Genomic DNA, 24,675 nt, shown 5'->3' with positions numbered 1-24,675 from the left:
ATGCTGTAAAATTTTGGAACCTGTTGGGATGGACTTGACGTTAACCTGGATACTGAGTATAAGTTATAACCAGCAATTTTTGACGGAAAAATACAAGGCAACCTATATATTGGTTTAATGAATATTCAGGATATATAGTAATTAAAGATGACTTCCATGAAAAGAAATGTAAATAACTTTTAATAAAATAAGTAAGGAATTCTTCCAAAATTATACGTGGCAACCAAAATTATATTTGGCAGCCAAATTTGGACTCTCCTGATGAATAAGATCTTGTTTATTCTTTTTTTTGTTTTGTTTTGTTTTTGAGACGGAATTTCGTTCTTGTTGCCCAGGCTGGAGTGCAACGGTGTGATCTCGGCTCACCGCAAACTCTGCCTCCTGGGTTCAAGCGATTTTCCTGCTTCAGCCTCCCAAGTAGCTGGGATTACAGGCATGTGCCACCACAGCCACCTAATTTTGTATTTTTTTGTAGAGATGGGGTTTCTCCGTGTTAGTGAGGCTGGTCTTGAACTCCCGACCTCAGCTGATCCGCCCGCCTTGGCCTCCCAAAGCGCTGGAATTACAGGCGTGGGCCACCGCGTCTGGCCATGTTTATTCTTTTGTAATCATATTTCTGATGAAAAACAAGTTTTTATTTGGAATTATTATTGTGCCTTAATACCCTATTAAGACAGTTTACCAGGGATGAAACCAGAATTTGGAGAAATTGTTTTACTTTTTTCAAGCTACTAGTCCATTCTCAAAGTGAGGTCCACCGTGCAACTACATGAGAATCACTTTGAGGGCTACTAAAAGCTCAGATTCCCATGCTCACCCTGTCCTACTGAATATGTCTTTAATCATGGAGCCCAGGAATGTCCCCCTTTTAACAAGTTTTGATGCGTAATAAAATTTGAGCATCACTACACTAAACTTATAAAACTGTAAAAATCAATGTTCTAAACAGCTATTTGGGAGCACTAATAGTTTGTGTTAATGTAAATTCTCCCTAGAAATCAGTTCCTTTAAAAAGGCTTAACCTCAGGAGTCTTTAGAACCAAACGAGACCTTAAAATATGTAATTTAATCACATCTTTGTGCAAATGAGGAAACTAAAAAGATGAAATGACCTCTCACAAGTCACTGAGCAGGTTTGTAGAAGAATTGAACCTTTTACCCAGAAAGAATCTCTGATTCCAAGTCCTAAGCCCTCTTCCCTATTCCAGACTGGAGTAAACTTTACTATATCTGCTGGCTTACCTATTTTAAGCCACTATTTCATGACAGTAAATGCCACTTTAATCTTTGCTTATTTACTTTCTAATGACAAATCCTGAAATCAATTTCTTTATAAAAACACATTTTGGTGTGTGAAGAGAAACATTCCTGGCTTTAATGTAATTATGAAAACTACAGAGCCATGAAATCTCCTTTGCTAACTGCATACTGCTTGGAGTTTGCATGTAATTGGTGGTTCATAATGCTCAAGTTTGCCTGCTGGTGTACTCAGATAAGAGGAAGCAGCTAGACTTCCAAATTAAAGGACTCTGATAGAATAAACTGCATCAATATCTCTATTTCCTGAAAAGGAAAAAATTCTGCTTGTTTAGTGAGGTGAAAAGTAATCTAAGTAAGCTGAATATAATCGCAAACAGAATTCTTGAAAGTACTGAGAATTTTTTAGTAAAGATACACAAAAGAAATGCTATACAAATGATCTGTGCTGAATGTATCTGGGGTTGAGATTCTATTCCTTTTCAGAACAACAGTCATTAAAAGGTCATGAAAAACATGATGAGCAGGTAAAATGACTTTTCCTTTATCTGAACTATTTTGGTTGCCATATTTTCAGACGTTTAAAGGGGTGCTAGCTTTTTCTTTCTTTCTTTTTTAAAAAATTTCTGTATCTTTTATTCATTCTCTGGTTGAACATTTAGTTCCAGTTTGAGTTAGGGGTGGTGATCTTATAGCTAAACACCAGAAAGGCTGATTCTTGTTCACCATTAATCAGCACAATAAGAAACTCAAGTTATCAAATCAGAGAGCACTTCCAGCATTAACTATTAATAATTGTATGAGTTTCCTTTTACTTTAAAATTTATGAATGGTAGGTTCAAAGTGAGTGATAATGCAATGTTATATTCAGAGACAATTTCACTGAAGCAAACAGGATAATAATTTATTATTTTTAGATATCACTATGATAATTTTTTTCCTGGATCTTTGATAATTTTTTTTAACCATCTGGTTATTTATGACATCACATTATATGTAACACTAAAGGAAGGTAGAAAGATACTTCTTCAGTGAATCTCTGCTTTCAACATACTTTTAGAATAAACAACTAGTAGAATAACTATACATCTGGTATTTTTTAAGTTCTTATTTATAAGTAGGCAAAGCAACCTTTACCTTCAGGAAGAAAACAGCTTCTCACAAGCGAATTCCATTGCAGCAATTGGAAAGAAGTGCCCAGTCCAAATGTGAACTAGATTCTTCTGTCTTATGGTCAGGAGTTTTGCAATACTGTTATTAAGTGACATTATTGAAAATCTACAAATAATTGGCTTTCTTTTATGAATTCTTAAAAAATTTTGATGACAAATTTTGCATTGTGGTATTTGGATTTGCTATTTATTAGGAAAGGAGTTAAGAGGTACTTGAATTCAGAATCCAAGATAAACATGTGTTTCAGTAAATATTAATAAGGTTAAAGAGAAATTTTCTTTTGAGGGAGAATATAAGTCTCTTGCAACTGTGTTTATGGAATAGAAGTAGACGATGCCCACATTTTTTTATTGAAAGGACTCCTTGGTTACAATGACTTGTTCCCAAGCACTTTTGTCTTCCCCCTACCCACTTGCACTCTCTCTCCCTCTCTTCATCCCTCCCTCTGTCTTTCTTTAGAAAGGAGCCCTTTGCTTCCTAACCTTATTTAACTTGTTTCTGGAAATGAAGCAAATTAAATTTTACTCATTAATGTGCTTATGCCTGGAGTATCCATCTTCTTATGATGGGAGATAAGGCTGCACTTGATCCTGTGTTGCCCAGTCCACCACCTCTTACTTTCATATTGCTCCTAGTACCCTTGCAGTTCATTTAATCTTAGGAGATACTGGATATTACATTTTTGGTACATCCAGTTGATGTTTTTCTGATGGTTTGAAAGTTACTTGAGATGAATTTTTAAAAATGCAAATAAAAATAATCAAGTACAAACAACCACTGGGTGATCTAGGAGTTAGTGTAAAGGAGATGGCAAGTACAGAGACTTTTGTTGTTGTTGCTTAGGAATAGTTTATGGTGGCCATGTTGAATGATAAGCTTTACTATCCCACTAATTGAGAAGTGAGATCCATCAGTTACAGCTACAAGTTGTAGGACAGTAGCATTGGAAGTCAGAGTTTGAGCACCTCTGGATAAGCATTTTTTTCGGTGGCCACCTTGGGCATTCGTCTCAAATTCATATCTTTATTTAGAAATAAGTGGCTAGTCTCCCTCATGGACACACTGAAATTTATAGGATAGGAAAAGCAGAAAAGCAGTAACAACAGACTTATTGGAAGAAAAGGTAGAGTTGTAATATAATGAGAATATATCCATTTATACATTGTTGGTTTTAGAATATCTCTCCTTAGAAGTTTTCATCTAGGATTAAAATAAAGCATCTCTAACATTCGAGCTTCTTTTCTTTCCACAGACTTACAGTAACTTCTCTACTTATTTGTATTGATTAATAATGTTAACCTTCCAATACCTCATTTTTGCAACCTTGATACCATCTGCAACTTATCTCTTGGGTTCTTGTGGTTGTGTAATCTAACCTCTTACAGAATGCACAACTCTCTTCTACAACATCCTTAATGTTGTTCATTCTTAACATTCTTATGTTCAAACATCTCCTGTGATAAAGTACTCACCAATTTCTAATGCAGCCCATTTTTATTAGTTTCTATCTTGAGTCAAAATCTATACATATCCAATCATTTTTACCGTTGAGACAAAGGGTTTTCATCCCATTGCCAAAGCCAGTTTGGAGAAAAGCCCAGACAACATTTTAGTCATCCTTTGCCTGCTTTTCTTTCCATGACAGTTTCCAGTTTTTATTTACTTGTCTCAATTTGTTGTTCGATTGACTTGGACATTCCATATTGAAGTGGGTCCTCTGGCAGAAGTTTTAAAGCTCATTGTTTTTTGCTTGTCAACTTTAAGCAAATTGGAAGGCCATAGCAGTAATCTTATTTCCATTTCTGGAAAAAAGATGATATTTGAGCAAAGAATGACAACCTGTATCTTCACTCCTTGTAAAATACAATTTTATTCAAATAAGAGAGATTAACAGTAGTTTGTAATCACACCTTTTTTAAAAAGGACATCCAAAAATTAGATATCATACATAACATTTGGATAATTCTATAGAGATATAATAAACCCAAATCATGAACATGAAATATGTTGATGTATAAAACATTGCACATGAAAAAGAAACTTAGAAATAAAGAAAGAGCAGCTAGGAGTTATAAGAGCTGACAGGTGTTGCATGCTTCCTGTGTCTGAGGTCCTATTCTAACCAAGTTACCTGTGTTAGCTCATTTGATTTTCATAGCAACCTTAGGTTTCCAGAGAAACTCATTTTACAGTTGAGAAAACTGGGGTACAGAAAGGTTGATTGATTTGCCCAACATCACACAGCCAGTAAGGAGTGGAGCCAGAATGTGAACATAGGTCATCCAGCCCTAGAATTCCTGCTCTTAACAATTCTCCCATATTGATCAGACTGCCAGCATCAGAATGACCAAGGGTGCTTGGAGAAGGTACACATTCCCAGACTCAGCTGCCAAATCTACTAAGGGAGAACTTCTGAGAGGAGCACTATGTTAAATTGCCAAATGTAATTTATAAATAAATTCATTAGAAGGAATAGGTCTCCTAAAACTTCCCTGAAAATGAATGATAGGGAAACTCTTCACTCTATTTTTCCCCCCAGCCAACTCTGTGCTTTATTAGAATTCATTGCTTGGTTCCAAAAGGGAAGAAACCCTGCCCCACCTGGGCATGTTCTACAGCAGCTTGCAACCATCTTTGGGTACTAAGAATCATCCCTTATCTTTCTTTCCCTTTTTTTTTTTTTTTTTTTTTTCTTTTTGAGACAGGGTCTCTCTGTGTTGCCCAGGCTGGAATGCAGTGGTACAATCACAGCTCACTGTAGCCTCAAACTCCTGGGTTTAAGTGATCCTCCCACCTTAGCCTCCCAAGTTGCTGAGACCATAGGTGCACACCCCTACACCTGACTAATTTGTTTACATTTTGTAGAGAAAGGTCTTGCGATGTTGCCCAGGCTGGTCTCAAACTCCTGGGCTCAAGTGATCCTCTAGCCTCGGGCTCCCAAAGTGCTAGGATTACAGGCATAAGCCACCATGCCTGGCCCATTCCTTCATCCTTCTATGAACAATGATGGATCTGGGCAAATCTAGCATTACACCCTTGCCCATCTGCCTGCTCTCACATTTGTGAAATAATTCACCAGGCTGAGCATGTAGCTGGGCTGCTTGGAGCAGAGGGAAGAACACACAGGGATCAGACCCTGACCTTATTCGCACAGCATGATCATCATGCCTGGCATAATCCAGACAGAGTGGCACCCAGCTGGAGAAGTTTCTGTCTTTCCTGTAGGAGAAGGATCAGTAGAGGCCAGTGCATCTGCTCCCTGACTCTGCTACCAAGCAATTCAAGCAGTAGAGTCTGTTTACAGGGTAAGAAAAATACATTTGTCTGGCACACAATCCCTGAAAGAACTTTTTGCATTGAAATAGGAATTTGAATTATAGTCAGAATACTAATTCCCTTTCAGGTTTCTCATGCCAACAGTCATATTGTCAGTGAAATTTAAATGTGGGAAAAATGCTTTTATGAACTGCCAGATTGTTTGGCAAATGATTTAGGTCTATTTGGTTTGTTTGTGATGCAGTGATTTTTGTTAACTGCAAAATAATATGAAAATAAAGAATTAAATTTTTTTAATATGAAAAATAAAGAATTAAATTTTGCTGTATACATGGGTTTTATTTCTCCAACAATAACATTCTTAGTCCTACCTCATCTTTCTTCTTAAATTTAAAATGTTAATGTACAGATGTATGCTATATAGCATATACTTGCTTGTCTGCTTTCTTTTTCACACATAAATCAATATAGGTCCTTTCTCATTTGTGGCTTTTTACTCTTATTTTCTGTTGATCTGGAAATAATATGGTTTGTTCATTTGTAATAACTTCTGGAAATTTGTTTTCTCTGCCTTAGCAGAGAAATTAACCCCTAAAGAGAATTCATATTGAATGCATTCTGTAGATGTTATTCTATATTTAAATTGTGTCAAGTTGTAATAGGAGTTTGGCCTTAATTTTACATGTTGTTGTCTTTTGGCATTTCAGTCAAATTTTATCATTTTCAAAAGCAGCACCCAAAGTGACAGTGTTAAAGTGGCCCTGGGTGCCCATAGGACTCACCCTCTGTACGCCACCCAGGCCCTTCTACCTTCCAGAGGGGTAGCACCTCCTCCACAGAGGCGAGTCCACAATTCACAGTCCAGTCCTCAAACTGAGATGTCTGCCTTTCTAGCTTCTTAATCCTTGCAGCTAATGATCAGGCCGCAGTTCTCCCCAATAAATTCCAGTTCTGTTTTGAATGAAGATGTCTAAAATGAAAAAAGCCATTTCCCATGCTGTATGGTCTATCAGAAAGACTTCTATCCTCAGAATTGGTAGGAAGTCACTCTTCAGACTTCTGAGGTTTATCAAGCCTGGCCCGTAATTGTTGTTGAATTGTTTTCCATAGGTGCATCTCTCAATCCTTTCGTCTTCTTTGTAGCTGGCCTCTGACCCACGCCTCCGATTTCATGTCCTCCAATTATGGATCCGAGCGCCAGTCTCATTGGTGTCTGATCAGAACTAAACAGAAAAGAATTACTTTAACAGCAATTGAAGCCATTTCTGGATGATTTCAACATATCCAAAAAAAAAGTCAGTGAAAAGCCAGGGTTTCTCTCTAATTAGCTGTGTGATGGTGAAGCCTCATTTGCTGTTATCATTGATCTTAGGAGGCCGTGGGTAACTTTGTGCGTTGTAAAGTTTGATATTGTATAATCTCATACAGAAATGTGAGGTCACTAAATTCACACATGAAAGTACACTAGGCTGTCTGAGGCCTTGGTCTGAGTGTCTTAATTTCCCAAATGCCAGACAAATAGGCTTAATATTTTTTACCAAGTTAACCACTTGTGAGACAGTACTGGCCCACTCAAAATTGTTTTTGATGTTTTGATACTCCATTTGAATGTACTATCATCCCACTATGGTTTTAGAATTATTTAAGATGAAATATTATTTTAAAAGCAACTAATAAGTAAATTGGACCCACTTATAAAGAGAAATGTATATCATTATTAATAGTAGTACTATTTCAGATCAAATCAAGAAGCTTTTCCAGGCTGGGCGTGGTGGCTCACACCTATAATCCCAGCACTTTGGGAGGCCAAGGCGGGAGGATCATTTGAGGTCAGGAGTTCGAGACCAGCCTGGCCAACATTGCGAAACCCCATTTCTACTAAAAATACAAAAATTAGCCCAGCATGGTGGCACACGCCTGTAATCTCAGCTACTCAAGAGGCTGAGGCAGGAGAATTGCCTGAGTCTGGGAGGCGGAGGTTGCAGTGAGCCAAGATCACGCCACTGCACTCTAGCCTGGGCAAAAGAGCAAGACTCTGTCTCAAAATATATAAATAAATAAATAAATAAATAAATAAATAAATAAATAGAAATTTTAAAAAAGAGAAGCTTTTCCAACGTTGACACCCTTTCTCTGGTATCTTCTCCCTGGCTTTCCCCTGCTCTTCCGAGAGGCAGCCATTTTATCCTCCTGTTTCATGTCTGTTGCACAGCCAGCTATGTGCTCGCTCTCTCTATAGCGTACATGATGAGATGCTGCAGCAGCTTCTAGTTCTCTAGCATCTGATCTCTACATTTTCATTTCCCTTTTTCTTTCTATCTATTTTAGGGAGTTCATCACCAGACATAATACTTACTGATTCTTGTCACTCAAAGTAATGTGAGATGCGGGAATCTGCTTTAATCTTGGAACACTCATATAATTCACTAGGCCCTTTGTTTCCGTGAGGATCAAAGCAATCATAAAAATAAGAATGTGCAGAAGACCTTAAAGAAATCAGCAAGCATAATCAGATGATAGTCATGAAAAGAATTTAATTGCGTATTTCATCTTTGCATTCTGTTCTCCTTTTATGTAAGGAGGCATGGAGAGCGAAAATGAGAGCATGTGGATTCTGGCTGATCCTGAAGGACAAATATCTTTATTTTCTCTTCTCCCCTGGGAGTGGGATGAGCAAGAAACAATGTTCCACTGTGCAATCCAGTTTTGTCTTAACAGACACTTTCTACTGGGATCTGACAGGCTCGCTTCGATTTTTTACTCTTATTAACACAATCAATAATGATGATGCTGCCTCTAGCATTTTACACTTTACAGAGAACTTTTCTCATTTATGGCTTGCAGTTCAACTCACTATTAGGTATTGATTTTATTTTGGAAATCAGGAAACATGCACAGAGAGGTTAGATGATATTTCTGAAGATACCCTGCTTGTGAGTCTTAGAGCCAGGGTAGGAACCCAGGTGTTCTAACTCCAAAGCCCTTTCTTTGTGCCACACATTGCTATTACTGAATAAAAAAGCAGAGGGAGTCTCATTTATTGAGCACCTAGTATGCACAAGAAGCATTACATACGTTACTTAATTCTCACAGTAATCTTGAGAAGATAGATAATATCATCATTATTTTAGCTAGAAAGCAAGAACTCAAAGGGGTTTAATTACTTGCCCAGGGTCATATAACTGATACCATGTCAAATATTACATTTTCTTTCCTCCATTACAGATTGTGGATCCTCCTCTGGAATACACAAGAATTTGTTCTTGGTACCTTCCCTCCACCCCCACCATCCCCTCGGATACTATAGTTTTAAAGATAGGGAGGGTGTGATCATCGTACTGTGCATGTGCAGTGCCTGGTGAATTTTTCAATGCCAAACAGAAGCCTCTGCAATACCTGAATATTGTTTCAGTTCTTACAATGTAAAAATGGTAGAAAATGCACAAAAGATGAACATCAGTGTCAGCCTTTTTGCCATGATTGTGATTTTCGTGTGGTAACAAACACCCCTCAGCCCATCAAAATCTACCCATCACTGGGAACCTGCACCAACCGTCCCCGTTCCTGGAGCTTACTTCAGCTTACATTGATTTGTTTTTTCTCTGATTTCTCTAGTACTTACGTCATACTATAAACACTTCACACACAACCAGGCTCTCAGGTTGCTTTGTGTGCTTCATTTTGCCAGTTTATGGGAAGTACAAATTTTCTGATTTCAAGGTTGTATCTCGTAGATGTTTACTTTGTATTTTTCTCAGTACCCCACACAATGCTAGGTATATAGATATTTAATGTTTGGTTAGTTTTCATTAAGAAGTTAGGTTAAGAATATTGATTAAACAACGTAATTTTTGCTTTGTATCAATTTTGAGTCCAAACATCAATTTCACCTATGCACTAAATTGTTTGGGATAAGTTAATAACTAGTTTTATTCTTGGTTTAAAACTGTCTACAAAAAAAAGAATAGCCATTTGATAGATTTTTTTTCTCGAGACAGACTCTGGCTCTGTCACCCAGGCTGGAGTTCAGTGGAGCTATCTTGGCTTACTTCAACCTCTGCCTCCCGGGTTCAAGCGATTCTCCTGCCTCAGCCTCCCAAGTAGCTGGGATTACAGACATGTGCCATGATGCCCGGCTAATTTTTGTATTTTTAGTAGAGACAGGGTTTCACCATGTTAGCCAGGCTGATCTCGAACTTCTAACCTCCAGTGATCCACCCATCTCAGCCTCCCAAAGTGCTGGGATTATAGGCATAAGCCACCGTGCCTGACCTAGAATATTTTTGTTTTTATTTTTATTTTTGAAGATATATGTAGATTCTCTTGAACATGAAAACACAAGGTCAAATGGGTGAGAGGAGTGTAGTCAATGAAGAAGACAAAGATAAGAAAACATAGGGACAGGCTGGGAAACATGGCCAAATTCTGACATGAAGGGATCAAAAACAAAAGAATAAACACACATACTAAGTATAAATGTAAATATAAAATTGGATAGGGATCTTGGGGCCAAATAAAAAGTAGCCTAAGAAATTTGGACTTTATTCTATGGCCAGTAGGAAGACATAGACTGTTTTTGAACAGGAGTGAGTGGTAGTACAGATGGTGATGGAGGTAGTGGGGTCATCTCTAAACTTCAATAACTCAGGGGCCAGTCAACAACATAAAGACAGCCAGATAAGAGTACAAAAGTGGCAGCTGCTACTAGTTGTAGTCCTCCATGGCCACACAGCAATGCAGGCACCATTTTTACCATCTTTTGAAATTTTTCAAAACAAATTAGAAATCTGGGCTTTTGTGTAAAAAATTTACATTTTAAAATGTTAGCTTAAGGAATTTTAAACACGACGTTAATCAAACAGGCCACTTCTGTGAGGCAGATACCAGCCTGTGATCTTGACCTACATGAGTGACACAATCACTTTTCAAAATAGTTCACTAGAGAAAGCTGGTCAGAATCAGGGCAAGAACTGCACATGGCAGAGAAATATTCTTATTTTAGAGGCAAACTCACTGGTTTTATTTTAAAATGAACATGTTTACAGTGTGTAAATCAGCTGAGCTTTAGAACTTTTGCAAACATTCAACTCTTCAGAATTGACAATGGTAATATAACAAGAATCTTTAAAATACATCAGAAATTAAGAACTTGCTTTATAAAACCCCACCTGACTTTAAACATGAATTAAATTAAACAGGTGCTAGAGGACTTTTGAGACAATAATTAACTAAGTATTCATTGATAAAACACAGGCATAAACCAGGACATTCTTGGGCAAACTAGGACGTATGGTTACCCTTTCTACTTACATATAGTTGGAATTCTAAAATAAACAGATTTTAAAAATGAGGTTAAAGTAGCTTGAAGGGTTAATAACTGAAATTTTCTTCTAGAATTGTTATAAGACAATAATCCTCAAAATTGGGAAGCACAGTTATTCCCCCAGCAGCACATGTAAAAAGAATGTAAATGTAGCCACATCACAGTGAAACTACAGAATACCAAAGATGAAAAGAAGCTCCTAAAAGTAGCTTCAGAGTAATGATAGTTCATATGTTGGGGACAAATGGAAAAGAGCCTAAGAAACTTGGACTTTATTTCCTAGCCAATAGGAAGACATAGCATGGTTTTGAACAAGAGGTGAATGGTAGTATGGATGGTGATGGAAGTCATGAGGTCTTTATCGCAATAAAGATAGTGATTAAAATGGAACAATAATTAGATTTACAGCAGACTTTTCAATGGTATCAACTAAAGCCTGAAGACAATGGAATGATGTGGTAAAGTGAAGATAGACTATAACTAGAATTATATACCCAGCTAAACATTATTCATAAGTAAGGGTTAAACAAAAATATATTTGGACATACAAAAGAAGTATTTATTACCGGCAGACCTTCCCCAATGGGATTTCTAAAAAAATGCACTTCAAAAACATGAAAGGAGGATTTGAGATACAAGAAAAACTTGTGAGCAGAGAAACTGGAAAACATGTGGATAAATACAAATAAATAATTTCTGTGTTAAAAAGTGTCTGACTTAGGGAGTAAAAAATCAAGGTAGTTTAAAATATAAAACATTGTACAACATTATGATTTATGATAGGAATGGATGACTGAAAAATTGAATTTTGGAGAATGAAGTTAAAGATATTGCTTGCTTTTTTTAAATATAAATTTCTACATTTTCACAATCACTTTATTATAGGCATAACTTCCAAATTAATAAAGAGATGAATGAGATTAGACAAAATAGAAAATTTTCAACCAAAGAGAAAGCAGGATATGAAAAAAAGAAACATAACATAATCAGACCAAATGTCATAGAACAAGATAGTAAATGTACAAATAAATATAGTGGTTATTATAGAAAATATTAGTGGGCCAATTTCTTGATAAAAGGATTCTGATCCACTGTATCAAAAATACTATGAGAAAGAAAAATATATTTTAATTCAGAGCTGAAAAGGACTTAGAAAATGTAGTTTCTCATTTATAAATGAGAAAATCAAAGCCTAGAGAATCGAGTGAGATAACCAAAGTCACTTTTCTAACAAGTACCAGAGATTCAACCAGAACCTAAGTTTCCTGGCTTCTAATACTATATGATCTATTAAATTATACTTTTGTCTTCTTTTCCACAAAAACGTATTTAATTCCACAGGCTGAGTTTCCTGTGCATCTTTTTTTTTTCTTCTTGAAGATACTACTAGCCTTTTCTCCAGGACTAAAAGTATTTTTTTTTTCCTAGAGGGTAGACAAAGTTGTGACTGCTGATGAGAATAAAAATATTGCAATAAAGAAAAATCTTAGGTGATTTTTTTTCTTTTGCTTTGACTGACCTAAGCTTAAGGAAAGATAATTTCTTGTCTAATTGTATCTTTAAAAGTATGGAAGGGAATTAATGAAGGAAGAAGAAGAAGAATATTGAATAGGTGGAACATTTTCAGCTTGTTAAAATTTGTGAGTTTTGATGTTGTGATTAAAGATTTTAAGTGCCGGTGACACCGTAGATTTTGGAGAATTTCATTGACGTTAGTTTTTTGCACAAGTTAAATTCGAGATATCTGTGTGTCCCATGATGAAAATATGGTTCTGGAATACAGAAGTGTAGTCAAGGTTTCCTAGTAAGCAGAACTATTATATTTATAGATTACATTTCAAACTGTGAAGAAAGTGTAGTATCTGGTAGCATCATACAAGACGATGAGAGAGAATGAAGATCAGAAGCCTGTATAGCACCATGAAGAGGTGAGCAGAAAGGGAAGCTTGCCAATCAGGAAGAGGAGCTCGCCACATGACGAAGAAAACTTAGAGAGACTAAAGAATCAGGAGAGCGTCATGCCCTGGAAGAGTGAATTTAAAGAAATAAGGGGTTAGTTACATATGTATACATGTGCCATGCTGGTGCACTGCACCCACTAACTCACATATGTAACTAACCTGCACAATGTGCACATGTACCCTATAACTTAAAGTACAATAAAAAAAAGAAAAGGAAAAAAAAAATAATAAATAAATAAATAAAAGTCTTTCAGCAGGAAAAAAAAAAAAAAAGAAATAAGGGGTTATCATCTATACCATGTGTTTTAGAATAGACAAGTAAGATGAGAACCAAAAGTTAAACTGCTGGATATGGCAGTGATGAGGTCATTGATTATTTTAGCATGAACAATTTCAGTAGAGTCTTAGCACTGGACACAGCTACAATTGGTTGAAAAATGAATGGGGTTTGAAATAACGAAGCTGAAAAAGATCTAAAGCACATACATGAACAAAGGTTCAAAAGCGAGATGATAACATCAAACAGAAAGCCAAAGTAAAAAAAACTATAACCTAACTTCTTCACTATTCAACCTAATATTCAGAAAGAGGACTAGACTTTGGATATTTGAGAAAAGCTGATCTTTGGTATGACCTATGTCACCTCCCAGCACTGTGACTTAGAACTGGCACCTAACCTCTTTATTTCTCAGTTTCGTCATCTAAAAAATGGTCTACTGCTTCAGAATAAATAAATGGCATGATACATATGAATGTGCATATATGTAACACCCTGTTTAAGTCTACATTCTTGATGTTGTTTTTATAATATTTTATTGGTAGTTAGCTCGGTAAAAAGCCTAAACTTGTGGTATACTTTGATATTTTATCTAAACCCTGTTTTTGATCGTGCTCTGCCCAGTCACCTGTACCCATCCCCAAACCATGACTTGAATAGATCTCATAGTATTTCCAGTCATTGTTCTCTTATTAAAAAAAAAAAAAACACAACTCAGGCAGAACACAGGGGACTTTTAGGGCAGTGAAACTACTCCATATGATACTATAATTGTGAATTCATGTCATTACAAATTTCTGCAAAACCACAGGATGTAAAGCACCATGAGGGAACCCTAATGTAAACTATGGACTTTGGGTGATAATGATGTGTTACTGTAGGTTCATCAGTTGTAACAAATGCACCACTCGGGTGGGGGATGTTGATAGTGGAGGAGGCTATGCATGTGTGGGGCTAGGGTGTTTATGAGATATCTCCGTATTTTGTTCAGTTTTGCGTGAACCTAAAACTGCTTTTTAAAAAGTTGATTATTAAGACAGAAACAAATCTCAGTACTGTTGAGCCCAGTTTAAAAAGGCAAAATTGTCATATCCAGTTTAACAATAATATTCTTCCCTTACCATAAATCTGACTATATTCTCAGTGACTGGTAGTACAATCAAAAGAGCAGTTTGATCCTCCCTTTCTGTCCCTTCTTTTTGTAGCTCTTGCTGTTTCAAAATCAGGGATGAAGAAGAGCTGGGAGATAAAGGGAGGGCAGATGACTGCACATAACCTGATGTGCAATTACAATTCTTTCTTGGCTTCTTCAGTGAAGCCTGTCCTGCCACCCACAGGACAAGCTTCTGTGTGACAGACATCTGAATGCTGGTCATCTGAATGCTGGTTCCCTTATGGAGGACCTTCAGGGAGCCTGTTAGGGCTCTCTCACTGCATAGTGCCATGACATGGAAGATTTGCTCAGATTCCTTCTCTTTTAAAATTTCTTCAGCTCCCTTCTGCCCCTGTTAATATACATCATAGCTTTCCACACCTCATCCAGGAGACAGCTCTCTTGGAGATGGCTTAATGGCAAAATGTCTCAAGTGCAGCTACCTGCTGTAGTGTTTACTGATCCATGGGAAACTCACATAATCTAGCCATGCTAGCCTGTGGGAAATCAGGCTTCTCCACTGCCTCCCCTTCCTCAACCCTGCTGTCTCTCTCCAGGTATCAAGTACTCTTGCACAAAAGCCGATCAAAATTTCATTGTTTAAGCAGATACTATTCAATGAGCCCAATCGGCACATGGCTTTGTGTGCATGAAAGTGCCCATCCCTTTATAAAGAGTCTGGTTTGAGTCTTAGTTGCCTATTTTAGGGCAATAGTAAAAGTCCCATTCAAAAGCCTGTTATCCTTTAAAACGCAATGCATTTGATCTAATGCAAGCATTTCTTATTGTGTTCTGTGAAGAAAAACAATTCTCAACCTTGACTAAAAGCTGTAAGCTGCCTGCATTTATGTATTTATCCTGCAGGTTTTGAAAAAATTGAGTGTAATCAAAATCCCACTGGGAAAAAGTATGTAAAAAAGATTAATTAGAAGGAAAGCAAAAATGATGTCTTCTCCTGCCTTTGTGTTAAACATTCTTAGAAAACAAGCACTGAAATAAAATAAGTAAAGATGCCTTTATATACTTTTGGCTGTAAATTTTATTAAGGTCTTGAAGAGAGTTCCTCTGAGTGTTTAAATAGCATTTACTGAAAACCATCTCCAACTTTCATGAGCAGAAACATGCAATTGTTAGATCTGTCAGGGTATTACTGAAAATGGAGTCAAAGGCCCCTTATAAAAAAGCTATCCATGGCTTTTCCTCTCTTCCAGGAAAGATGAATTGCCATGGTAACACTGCCAAAAAATAATAGGTCAGGTTTTATCCTTCTGCCTCAGGCTTATTCTATTAGGTTTTACTTAGAAGTGGATGCCATTGTAAAATGAAGGTTTTTGGTATTTCAAAACTAAACATCATGACAAGAAAAATCTGATCAATAAAATCTGCTAGTATGAAAAGGTTGGATAAAGGACAACAGGTAGGGAGTTAAACTGATTGGAGAACTATTTAGAGGCTGGTTTATTAGTACTCTTCTAAAATGTGGGCTTGTTTCACAGATGCTTGTATAACTGAATATGCATAAATGAAGCCAGGCTGACTGCACAGGATCAGTTGGGAAAAGTGGTTTGTAAATTTTATTTTAATGGAGGATTAACTGCTCTAAGGAAAAAGTTTCCATTTCATTCCAAGTGAAACAAGAAAGCATAAAATATTTAAGCTTCCTATTTTTCTTACTATTTTTAAAAGACTAATTCAATACTGTTTTGTGCCTATTTATGGAAATTTCTAAAAATGCAACTTGGGAGAAGTATTAATGACATTACACAAACAACATGGTGTGTAATAATTGAAATTCTGTCGTTTCTGTTGTTTGGGGGAGTTGTGTCTCAGTATATGCATCATGACTTTACATTTTTCTGGAACAGTATCTCAATCATTTTGGGATGAAATTCCAAAAGAAACTAATATATATTTTTTGTCATATCAAGCAACATTGCTCTGTCCTTCTAATAGGACATACATTAGAATAAGAGAGAAATAGATAGATATCTAGTTTTTAAAGTAACAAGATATATCAAACCAACTTTTTTGAAGAGTTTCATTTAATTTAATGTAAGTTAAATGTAGAACATGGTAGTGGATTTTAGCATAACATCTTTCCTGAATTCACACAGTGAGACTATGTTTGACTTCTCCATAGACCACCTTGAATTTTCTGTAGTTTTTTCTTCTGTAAAGTACTAACAGTGTGTGTGGGTAGCTCTGAGATTTATATTGCCTTCAGTCTGATCATGAAGATTGCAAAGTGGGGTCAGTGACTGTGCTAGTTTCCTAGGGCTGCTATAACAAAGAGGCACAAACAAACTGGGTGGCTTAACACAGCAGAAATTTATTGTCTCACAGTTCCAGAGGCTGGAAGTTCTAAATTAAGGTGTCAGCAGTGCCATGCTGTCACTGAAGGCTCTAGGGGAGAATCCAATTCTTTGCAGGCCTTGTCTTATAGATTCATCAGGCCAGTCTCTGCCTCTGCCTTTACATGGCTTTCTCCTCTGAGTGTTATATCTCTAAAGTGTTATGTATATAAAGATTAGGGCCCATTTTAATCCAAAGTGACCTACCTACTGGGTACAGGGTATACTGCTTGGGTGATGGGTACACCAAAATCTCAGAAATAACCACTAAACAACTTAATTCATGTAACCAAACACCACCTGTTCCCCAAAAACCTATTGAAATAATTTAAAAAAGGAAGACCTCATTTAATTTGGTTACATCTGCAATGACCCTTTTTCTAAATAAAGTCACCTTCATAGGTTCTGGGGTGAGGAATTCAGTGTATATTTCTGGGGGACACAATACAACCCACAGCAGAAACTGAATTGAGGGACTTCGACACTAAATAAATTGTCTCTATTACAATTTTAAATTGCTATACTGTCTAGTTCTTTAGGGAAATAAATGGTGATATTACTTGAGTTATGTTTCATTACTAATGGTTACTCTCATTTTCCCTTTCCCTTCAAGTTTAAATTTTTGTAGATATATAGAGAATATGGTATTCCTAATTAAGTGCTCTCAATGTGTAGAATTTTAAAATGTACAAATATGGTTAGAATAGGTAAAATAAGTTGAATATATACCTATCACAGTTCCTAACTTGTAATAGGTGTTCCACTAAATGTTTATTGAATGAATCAATCAGTGTTAACATTAAAATATACTGAGCATAATTTAATCTGTCTTTAATGATTCAAAACATTTTCTTTGGGCAAAAGGTAACTAGGTATGAATTAAGAGATCCCCACTTGCCTGAGTGCTCAATGACTAAGTATTTATTCTATTTCACTTCTTTATGTCCATTTGGAAACTCATTAGGTTTTTTGTCTTGGATTACACTGTTCCCACCCCCCATTTCTTTTGACTTTCCCCTTTGGGTTATCACATATTCTTTTCTATAGCTTAATTAAACTACTTCTGTTGAACAATTAACATCAATGTGTTCTGATTTGGTTTCTCCACCTATAAAATTGTCTACTTTATCATGTATCAGGATTGTCTGTCCTTTGATCTATTTTTCTCTGTCTAGGTATCCAATAAATGTATTTTGATCGTGGTTATATTATTTGAGTTATATTTCTTTACTAACGGTTATTCCCATTTTCCCTTTAATTGAATACAAGGAGAAGTAACCACTAAAACAAAAAACAAATTACATTACAACTCCTACCTTACAAATGACTGCTATTTCCTCAATTTTAAAACTGAATGTTATTTCTGCATGACCTTAGAAGGTTTTAAGAATTCAGTACATACAGTTTTAAAAAAGAAAGATTTCATTAGAAAAACATTCTAAGGCAGAAACAAAGAGTGCCAAAATTCAAACCGAAAAAGTTTTAAGCTACTACTTATCAAGCTGTGAATGTTTTCTATTTTATAGTTTTTTCTTGACAGATATTCAAGTATTTGTTAATCAAACTTGCCATTAATGCCAAAATTCCCCTAAAAACATGATTAGGAAATCAAAATATTTAAGCTAACTGAAATAATTTTTTTTCAAAAAAAAGGAAAATGAAAGCTATATCACTCATGGAAGAAAGTTTTTATTTTTTAATCACATTTTTATCCCTCATTTTCTCTCTGATATTTCCAGTTGTTTTTTTCAGTCACGAGAAGCCTACATTTATGGAAAATCAGCAAGTATACCCAGCTATTAGCGTCAGCTAGGGAGAGGAACAACACAAAGCCAGGATTTTGAGCCAGCTTCCTGGGCAAATTGGGAAAAGATACCATTTTAGTTAGTTACCTGAGACTGTTCAAGTTTAATTACATTAGTGGCACTTGACATTATAAAATGTTTTTTTCTTTCAGATATAACCTTCTTCCATCATTAGTAAACGTCAATTATAATGAAGTGTTTTTCCCACTTCCTTTTCTTCCTGATATAACGGAAGAAAATGCTAATGAGTTTATAATCCTGAAATTGTTTTCAAAGCCAAAACAAAGTCAGCTTGGTGTCTGTTTATTAGCTTAATTTTATTCTTTATATTTGGATAATAAATTTTCTCATTTTGTTTCTTACTATATTTTCCCTACTTAGTGCAATTTCTTATTCTCCCTGAGAGCTTTTAAATGATAAATATTACCAATTAGATTGTATTTCTGGGTTCAAATCAGAATGATGTTGAAGATCTTGCCCCTTGCTGTGACTTATGTACTATCTGAAAGCTTCTATTTTTTTTTCTTAAAAGCTGGTTTTTCCCTCTCTCTTTTTTGATTTTGATACATAATGGCTATTCAACCCATGGTTTCTAACAGTTTCCTGTAACATTTCAATCAGAATATAATGGTGACTTGATTTCTTCTCTCTCAAAGATTAAATATGTCCACATATGAAATTAATGCGTTTTATAACAAAGAACAAGTTTCTTTACTGTCAAAATGAAATTAACATCTTATGAAAATGGGACACCATCACTGGAAGAGGTCAAGAAGGAAGAGAGAGATAAAGTCAGTTTTCCAACACAACATTATTCAGTGTCTGTGCTGAAAACATGCTTGACAGAAAAGGTCTGGGTCACCTTTTAGCAGTGTCTTGGTATACTCTTTGTTTTCCCCTACTGAGAAATTAGGGGGAAGCTGTCTATTGTAGTGCAGAGAAGGCAGCAGGCATGGGGTCCCAACCTGTAAGAATGCTGTGTAATCAATGCCAAAAAAAAAAAGTGTGACCAAGAGAAAAAGAAAGCCATTTAAAGTTACTTTACAATAGGCAAAATAAAAATGGTAAATTACATTTGTAGATAATATGTTCTGGAAAATATGAACCCAAGCCAAATGTGGGAAAATTTTAAAATAGACTGACTAGTTATAAGGGGTTATGCTCCCCAGAAAGCTTACACATATCACAAAAGCTGTGCTTATACTTTTCATTTTAAACAGTCTTTTGAAGTTTGGTCCTGGCATTTTATCCATGTTGTCTAGCTTTCTTCTTTGTGTCACAGCTGGATATACTGCTAACTGAATTAAATCCAATGAATATACAAGAATATCCAAATAAGTTCAAGATTTGCTTCTTTCTGCCTAATTTGTATATTTGTCCCAATGAGATACACTTTACGACATCTATGTTTATCCCTAGCATCTACATTTTTATTTTAAAATATTTATAAAATAGTAAGCAAAGTATAATAAAATATTCAAATAGTGGCCAAGTAATTTCTATCATATAGTCATGCAATTATGCAACATTGCATTGTTATGGCTGGGATTCAACTCTTAAATTCATTAACCATTTATTTACCTTTTCAATAATTTTTACTATTAGAATATTTAACTTTTTTAGTGATTTCTTAGCACCATTTTACATATTAAATATATTAACCTTTGGTCTCTCTGGTCTAATGCAAATATACTTCCCAGTTTATCATTTGATGTTCTATCATTTTAATTCTACTTTTTTTATATTCAAGGGATTGACAGATTTTCATGTGGTGAAATCTTTACTTTCTTTTTTGTTTTCTGCCATTGATAGTATGTTCTGAAAGATCTTCCTCACCTGTTTTACGTTATTTCTGCTATTTTGAGTGCTATAATCTGTTTTCATCTTACTTTTGAAACTTTATTTTCTGTAAAATTACCAAATAAATACCTTGTAATCAGGCCAGCCTTACCCCTGCTCCAAGAGTAGAATATAATTGTTGGCTTCACAAAAAATCACACTCTTAGGTAATTTTCAGTTCCATTTTATAGCCTACATTCTTCCAGAATAATTCACTGATTCCCAGCCTCCTTTGACCACTCTTCTCTAAGCTTTCAAGAGCCAAATAGGATATAACACACAAATTGGGAAAGAGTTGTAGGCAATCTTTAGTTTCACACTGCTGTTCATGGTGGGGTGTAAGCATCTAAGCAGGTACACACCTCTGGGTGAAGAACAGCAAATTCAACATGAGCCCTTCCCAATAGTGACCTTATGAGACATTAATTTCATTTTGATGGTAAAGGGAGCTGTTTCTGTGTGCAACATGTTAGTTTTGCCTCCAAGGCCTGTTAAATCTTAGGGGTAGCTGGGATGCACTCTGCATCCAAAGGAGGCATCTCTGGGATAAGAGAGTCCAGATTGATGTCAGAAAGAAGATAATATTTCTGTCCAAACTGCTAAGCATCTAAAGAGTACTAGGAAAGAGAAGTTAGATGCCAGTCTCCAGGGAAAGTGGCGAAGAGAGAAACTGAAGAGCATTTGAATTATAAGTGATGCCCCAGGTCCTGAGGAGGGAGTTTGAGTTGAGGAACAATTACTCTAATTACACTATAAGGTATATGTGATATATACAGGTCCATTTTGGTAATGTATCTGCCTCTGATTCCCAAAGTTAACTGTTATATGCCATCTCTCTTTTGCAAATGTCAAAATTCTGTACTTGTAAGCTGCTGTCTTTATCTTGTATTAGCCTTGCCGTCCCACATCTAAGTAATAAAAGCTAGTACTTGCCATTTATCGACCAATTTTTATGTGCTGCTGTCTGTGGGAAGCACTTTACATGAATTACTTCATGGAACCCTAACAAGCATGCTAAATGTTAGAGGGATTTGGTTTACAGAGGTTCAGTAACTTGGCCACATTCCTCGGCTATCTAATGGGAGAGAAGGACCTCAAATCTAGATCTGTCTGACTCAAACATACATACAAAGCAGGTTTTTTTTATTCCCATTTTACAATTAAATAAACTGAGACTGAATTGCAATCTTCTTAAAAGCAGGGACCTTTTTATAAACTTCCTTTTTTCCCCACAGTGGCTTGTACTTAGTAGATAGACAAATGCATAGTGGTGGAGCTAATATACTCCTCTGATCTTAAACTGCAATAAAAAGCTCAGATTTTAAATAAATATGATCTATCTTTTTATTTTGTTTTCTATGGTCAGATGCTGCTTAATGAAAGTAAACATATGTAGAAGGTACTTTGAGCGGGTTCTTTACCAAAAAAAGAATTTTTCAGAATATTGCAGAACTTCCATATAAAAATCATTAGGACATAAAAGTGGTTTAAAAGAGGTAGCAACTTATCCTAGATCACAAAGAAAAGAACAGAAACAAAGAAACAAATGAAAAAAAAAACCCTCTGCACTTTAACTCCATCCTCCCACATTCTGACTTTGTATTATTATAATTTACATATATTTATATTGCCTTTCTCTTAACAGGTTGCTGTAACTACTGTTGTTTTCATAGATTTGTCTTTTGGGCTTCATACTAGAGTTATCAGGGGATTGCCACCACAATTGTACAGTATTGTCGGTTTGTCTATGCGCTTAATTTGACCAGTGGGTTTTATACCTTTAAGTGTCTTCTTTTTGCATGTTAATGGAGTTTATTTTCAAATTGAAGAACTCCCTTTAGCATTTGTAGATGGGTCTGGTGGTGGTGAATTTTCTCAGCTTTTGTTTGCCTGAGAAAGACTTCATCTCCTTCATAGATAAAGGATATTTTTGCTGGCTACAGTATTCTTGGATGGCAGGTTTCTTCAGCACTTTGAAAATGCAGTCCCACTGTCTTCTGGCCTTTATAGTTTTCATTGAGAAGCCTGTTGTCAGACAAATTGGAGCTCCTTTATATGTTATTTGCTTCTTTGTACTTGCTGCTTTTAGGATTCTCCAGTTGTCCTTGACCTTTGAGAGTTTGACTATTATAAGCCTTGGGGTAGTCTTATTTGGGTCAAATCTGTTTGGTATTCCCTGACCTTGCTACCTCTGATTATTTATCTCTTTCTCAAGCTTTGGAAAGTTTTCTCTTATTATTTCTTTAAATAAGCTGTCTATCCCTTGCTCCTGCTCAACTCTTTTGAATGCCAATAATTTTTAGATTTGGTCATTTGAAGTACAAATATAGAGTTTGGTAGAAGAAATAAGATGTAGTGTTTGATAACTCAGTAGGGTGACTATAATTTACAATAATCGATTGTATATTTTAAAGTAGCTAGGAATGAATAATTTGAATGTTTCTGCATAAAGAAAAGACAAATATTTAAAGTGTTGTGTATCTTAATTATACTGATTTGATCTTTACAAATTATATAAATATATTAAATTATTACATGTACCCTGAAAATATCTACATCTATTATGTATCAGTAAATCATTTTTAAAAATCATTAGGGGAAACAAGACTAAAAAAGATAGACAGCTATACACAACAAGTACATTTTAGACTCTATTGTGACTCTTTTTGGAATTATTAATCACTTCCCAAAAATGTATTGCCTTATTTCTGAGCGATTATCATTTTTTTTTATTCTTTAGGACACAGCAGGCCAGGAAAGATACAGGACTATCACCACAGCCTATTATCGTGGAGCCATGGGCTTTATTTTAATGTATGACATTACAAATGAAGAATCCTTCAATGCAGTACAAGATTGGTAAGTCAGAGCAAATACTCTTATTACTGATAATGATGGTTCTCCGGTCAACTCTGTCTTTCTTCCCAAAGCAGTGACCATACCGCAATGTAATATATGTGTTTACATTATAGTACAATCCCGCTTGTGCTTCATTTAAAAAAAAATGCTGTTTATGCACAGAAGCATTATTTAGGGATTGATAAGAAGTCATTCTGATGATTTTTCTGCATTTTGTTCATTCCAGTGCTTTGCATTTTGTCATCATTGCTTCCATGGAAACTAGTGCATTGCTTTTGATTTTTTAAAATATAAATAACGAATGGTTTGGAAGTTTACTGATCTAAAATAGGGATCTAGAAACTATGGCTCTTGCGCCAAATCTGGCCCACTGCTTGTTTAGTAAATCAACTTTTATTAGAATACACTCCCCTCATTGTTGTCTTTGACTGCCTTAACACCACCACAGCAGAGTTAAGTAGTTGCAACAGAAACCATATTGCCGGTAAAGCCTAAAATATTTTCGATCCAGCCATTTATGAGAAAAGTTTATGGACCTCTTATCCAAAAGATTTGTTAAACGGGTTTTTCAAACTGAAAAATTTTGAAGGACTGAGATAAAGGATAAGATAAAACCAAAACTTTTTCTGACTCATAGCTGCATCAAACTATCTGAAAATACTTCTGACCCTGATGAGTGTTTACAGTGGGGGGTTATTCCTACGGCTACAGTATCCTTCATTCTATCCCACCAGCACCTTGAGAGCAGACACTGAAAAGCCAATGAGATCTGGTCATGAGCTCAAGCACAGGGCTAAAGAGGACGGTTTTTCTGTGGAAAGAGCGAGACTCTAGGTAGGGCTTTGTGTGACATTAGGAAGGAAATGGAGCTCCCAAAATGGAGTTCCCACTGGTGGTGGCTAGGACTGACTGAAGAAATACCTCACTTTAACTGTAAATATAATCACATATTATCTTATGTAAGGAAAACTTTGACAATACATAGGCAAAACAGACAGCATTCTTTTTTTGTTTGTTTTCTATGATAATATTATCCAAAATGATTTTTACATATATATCAGTTCAGTGAGAGTCAGATACTATTAAAAATATTTCCATTTGCTTTTGCTTTTTTCTTTCCAATTTTAATTGTTCATCTAGGAAGACTTCTTATTTACACACACACACACACAGTTACAATGCAAGAAATAATACCATTGGCAATAGCAATTCAAAAGAGAAATACAGGGTTATAAACTAAAAAAGACAAGTTTAAGATGTATATGAAAACATAAGTATCTTCCACTGAGGAATTCAGAAGAAAGCTTAAGTAACTATTCTTTTTAGTAAACTGAATATTGTAAAAATGCCAGTATTTCTCAAACTAATTTATAAACTCAAGGCAATCTTAATTAAATACAG

The 24,675-nt window shown here is 35.6% G+C and overlaps 1 protein-coding gene across 2 annotated transcripts in view; it reads left to right on the top strand.

Annotated features, from left to right (window-relative positions):
- The window catches only part of RAB3C (RAB3C, member RAS oncogene family), a 278,339-nt gene that overhangs the window by 121,632 nt on the left and 132,032 nt on the right, over positions 1-24,675 (top strand). For both annotated transcript variants that reach the window (XM_008952751.3, XM_003827398.5), the window contains exon 3: positions 23,156-23,274. In XM_008952751.3, coding sequence (XP_008950999.2) covers positions 23,156-23,274 — 119 coding nt within the window. The remainder of the gene's footprint in view (positions 1-23,155; positions 23,275-24,675) is intronic.

The sequence above is a fragment of the Pan paniscus genome, chromosome 4 (assembly GCF_029289425.2).
Source record: "Pan paniscus chromosome 4, NHGRI_mPanPan1-v2.0_pri, whole genome shotgun sequence".
Taxonomy (NCBI): Eukaryota; Metazoa; Chordata; class Mammalia; order Primates; family Hominidae; genus Pan; species Pan paniscus.
Note: the sequence above shows the minus strand (reverse complement) of the source record. Positions and strands in the feature narration are given on the sequence as shown.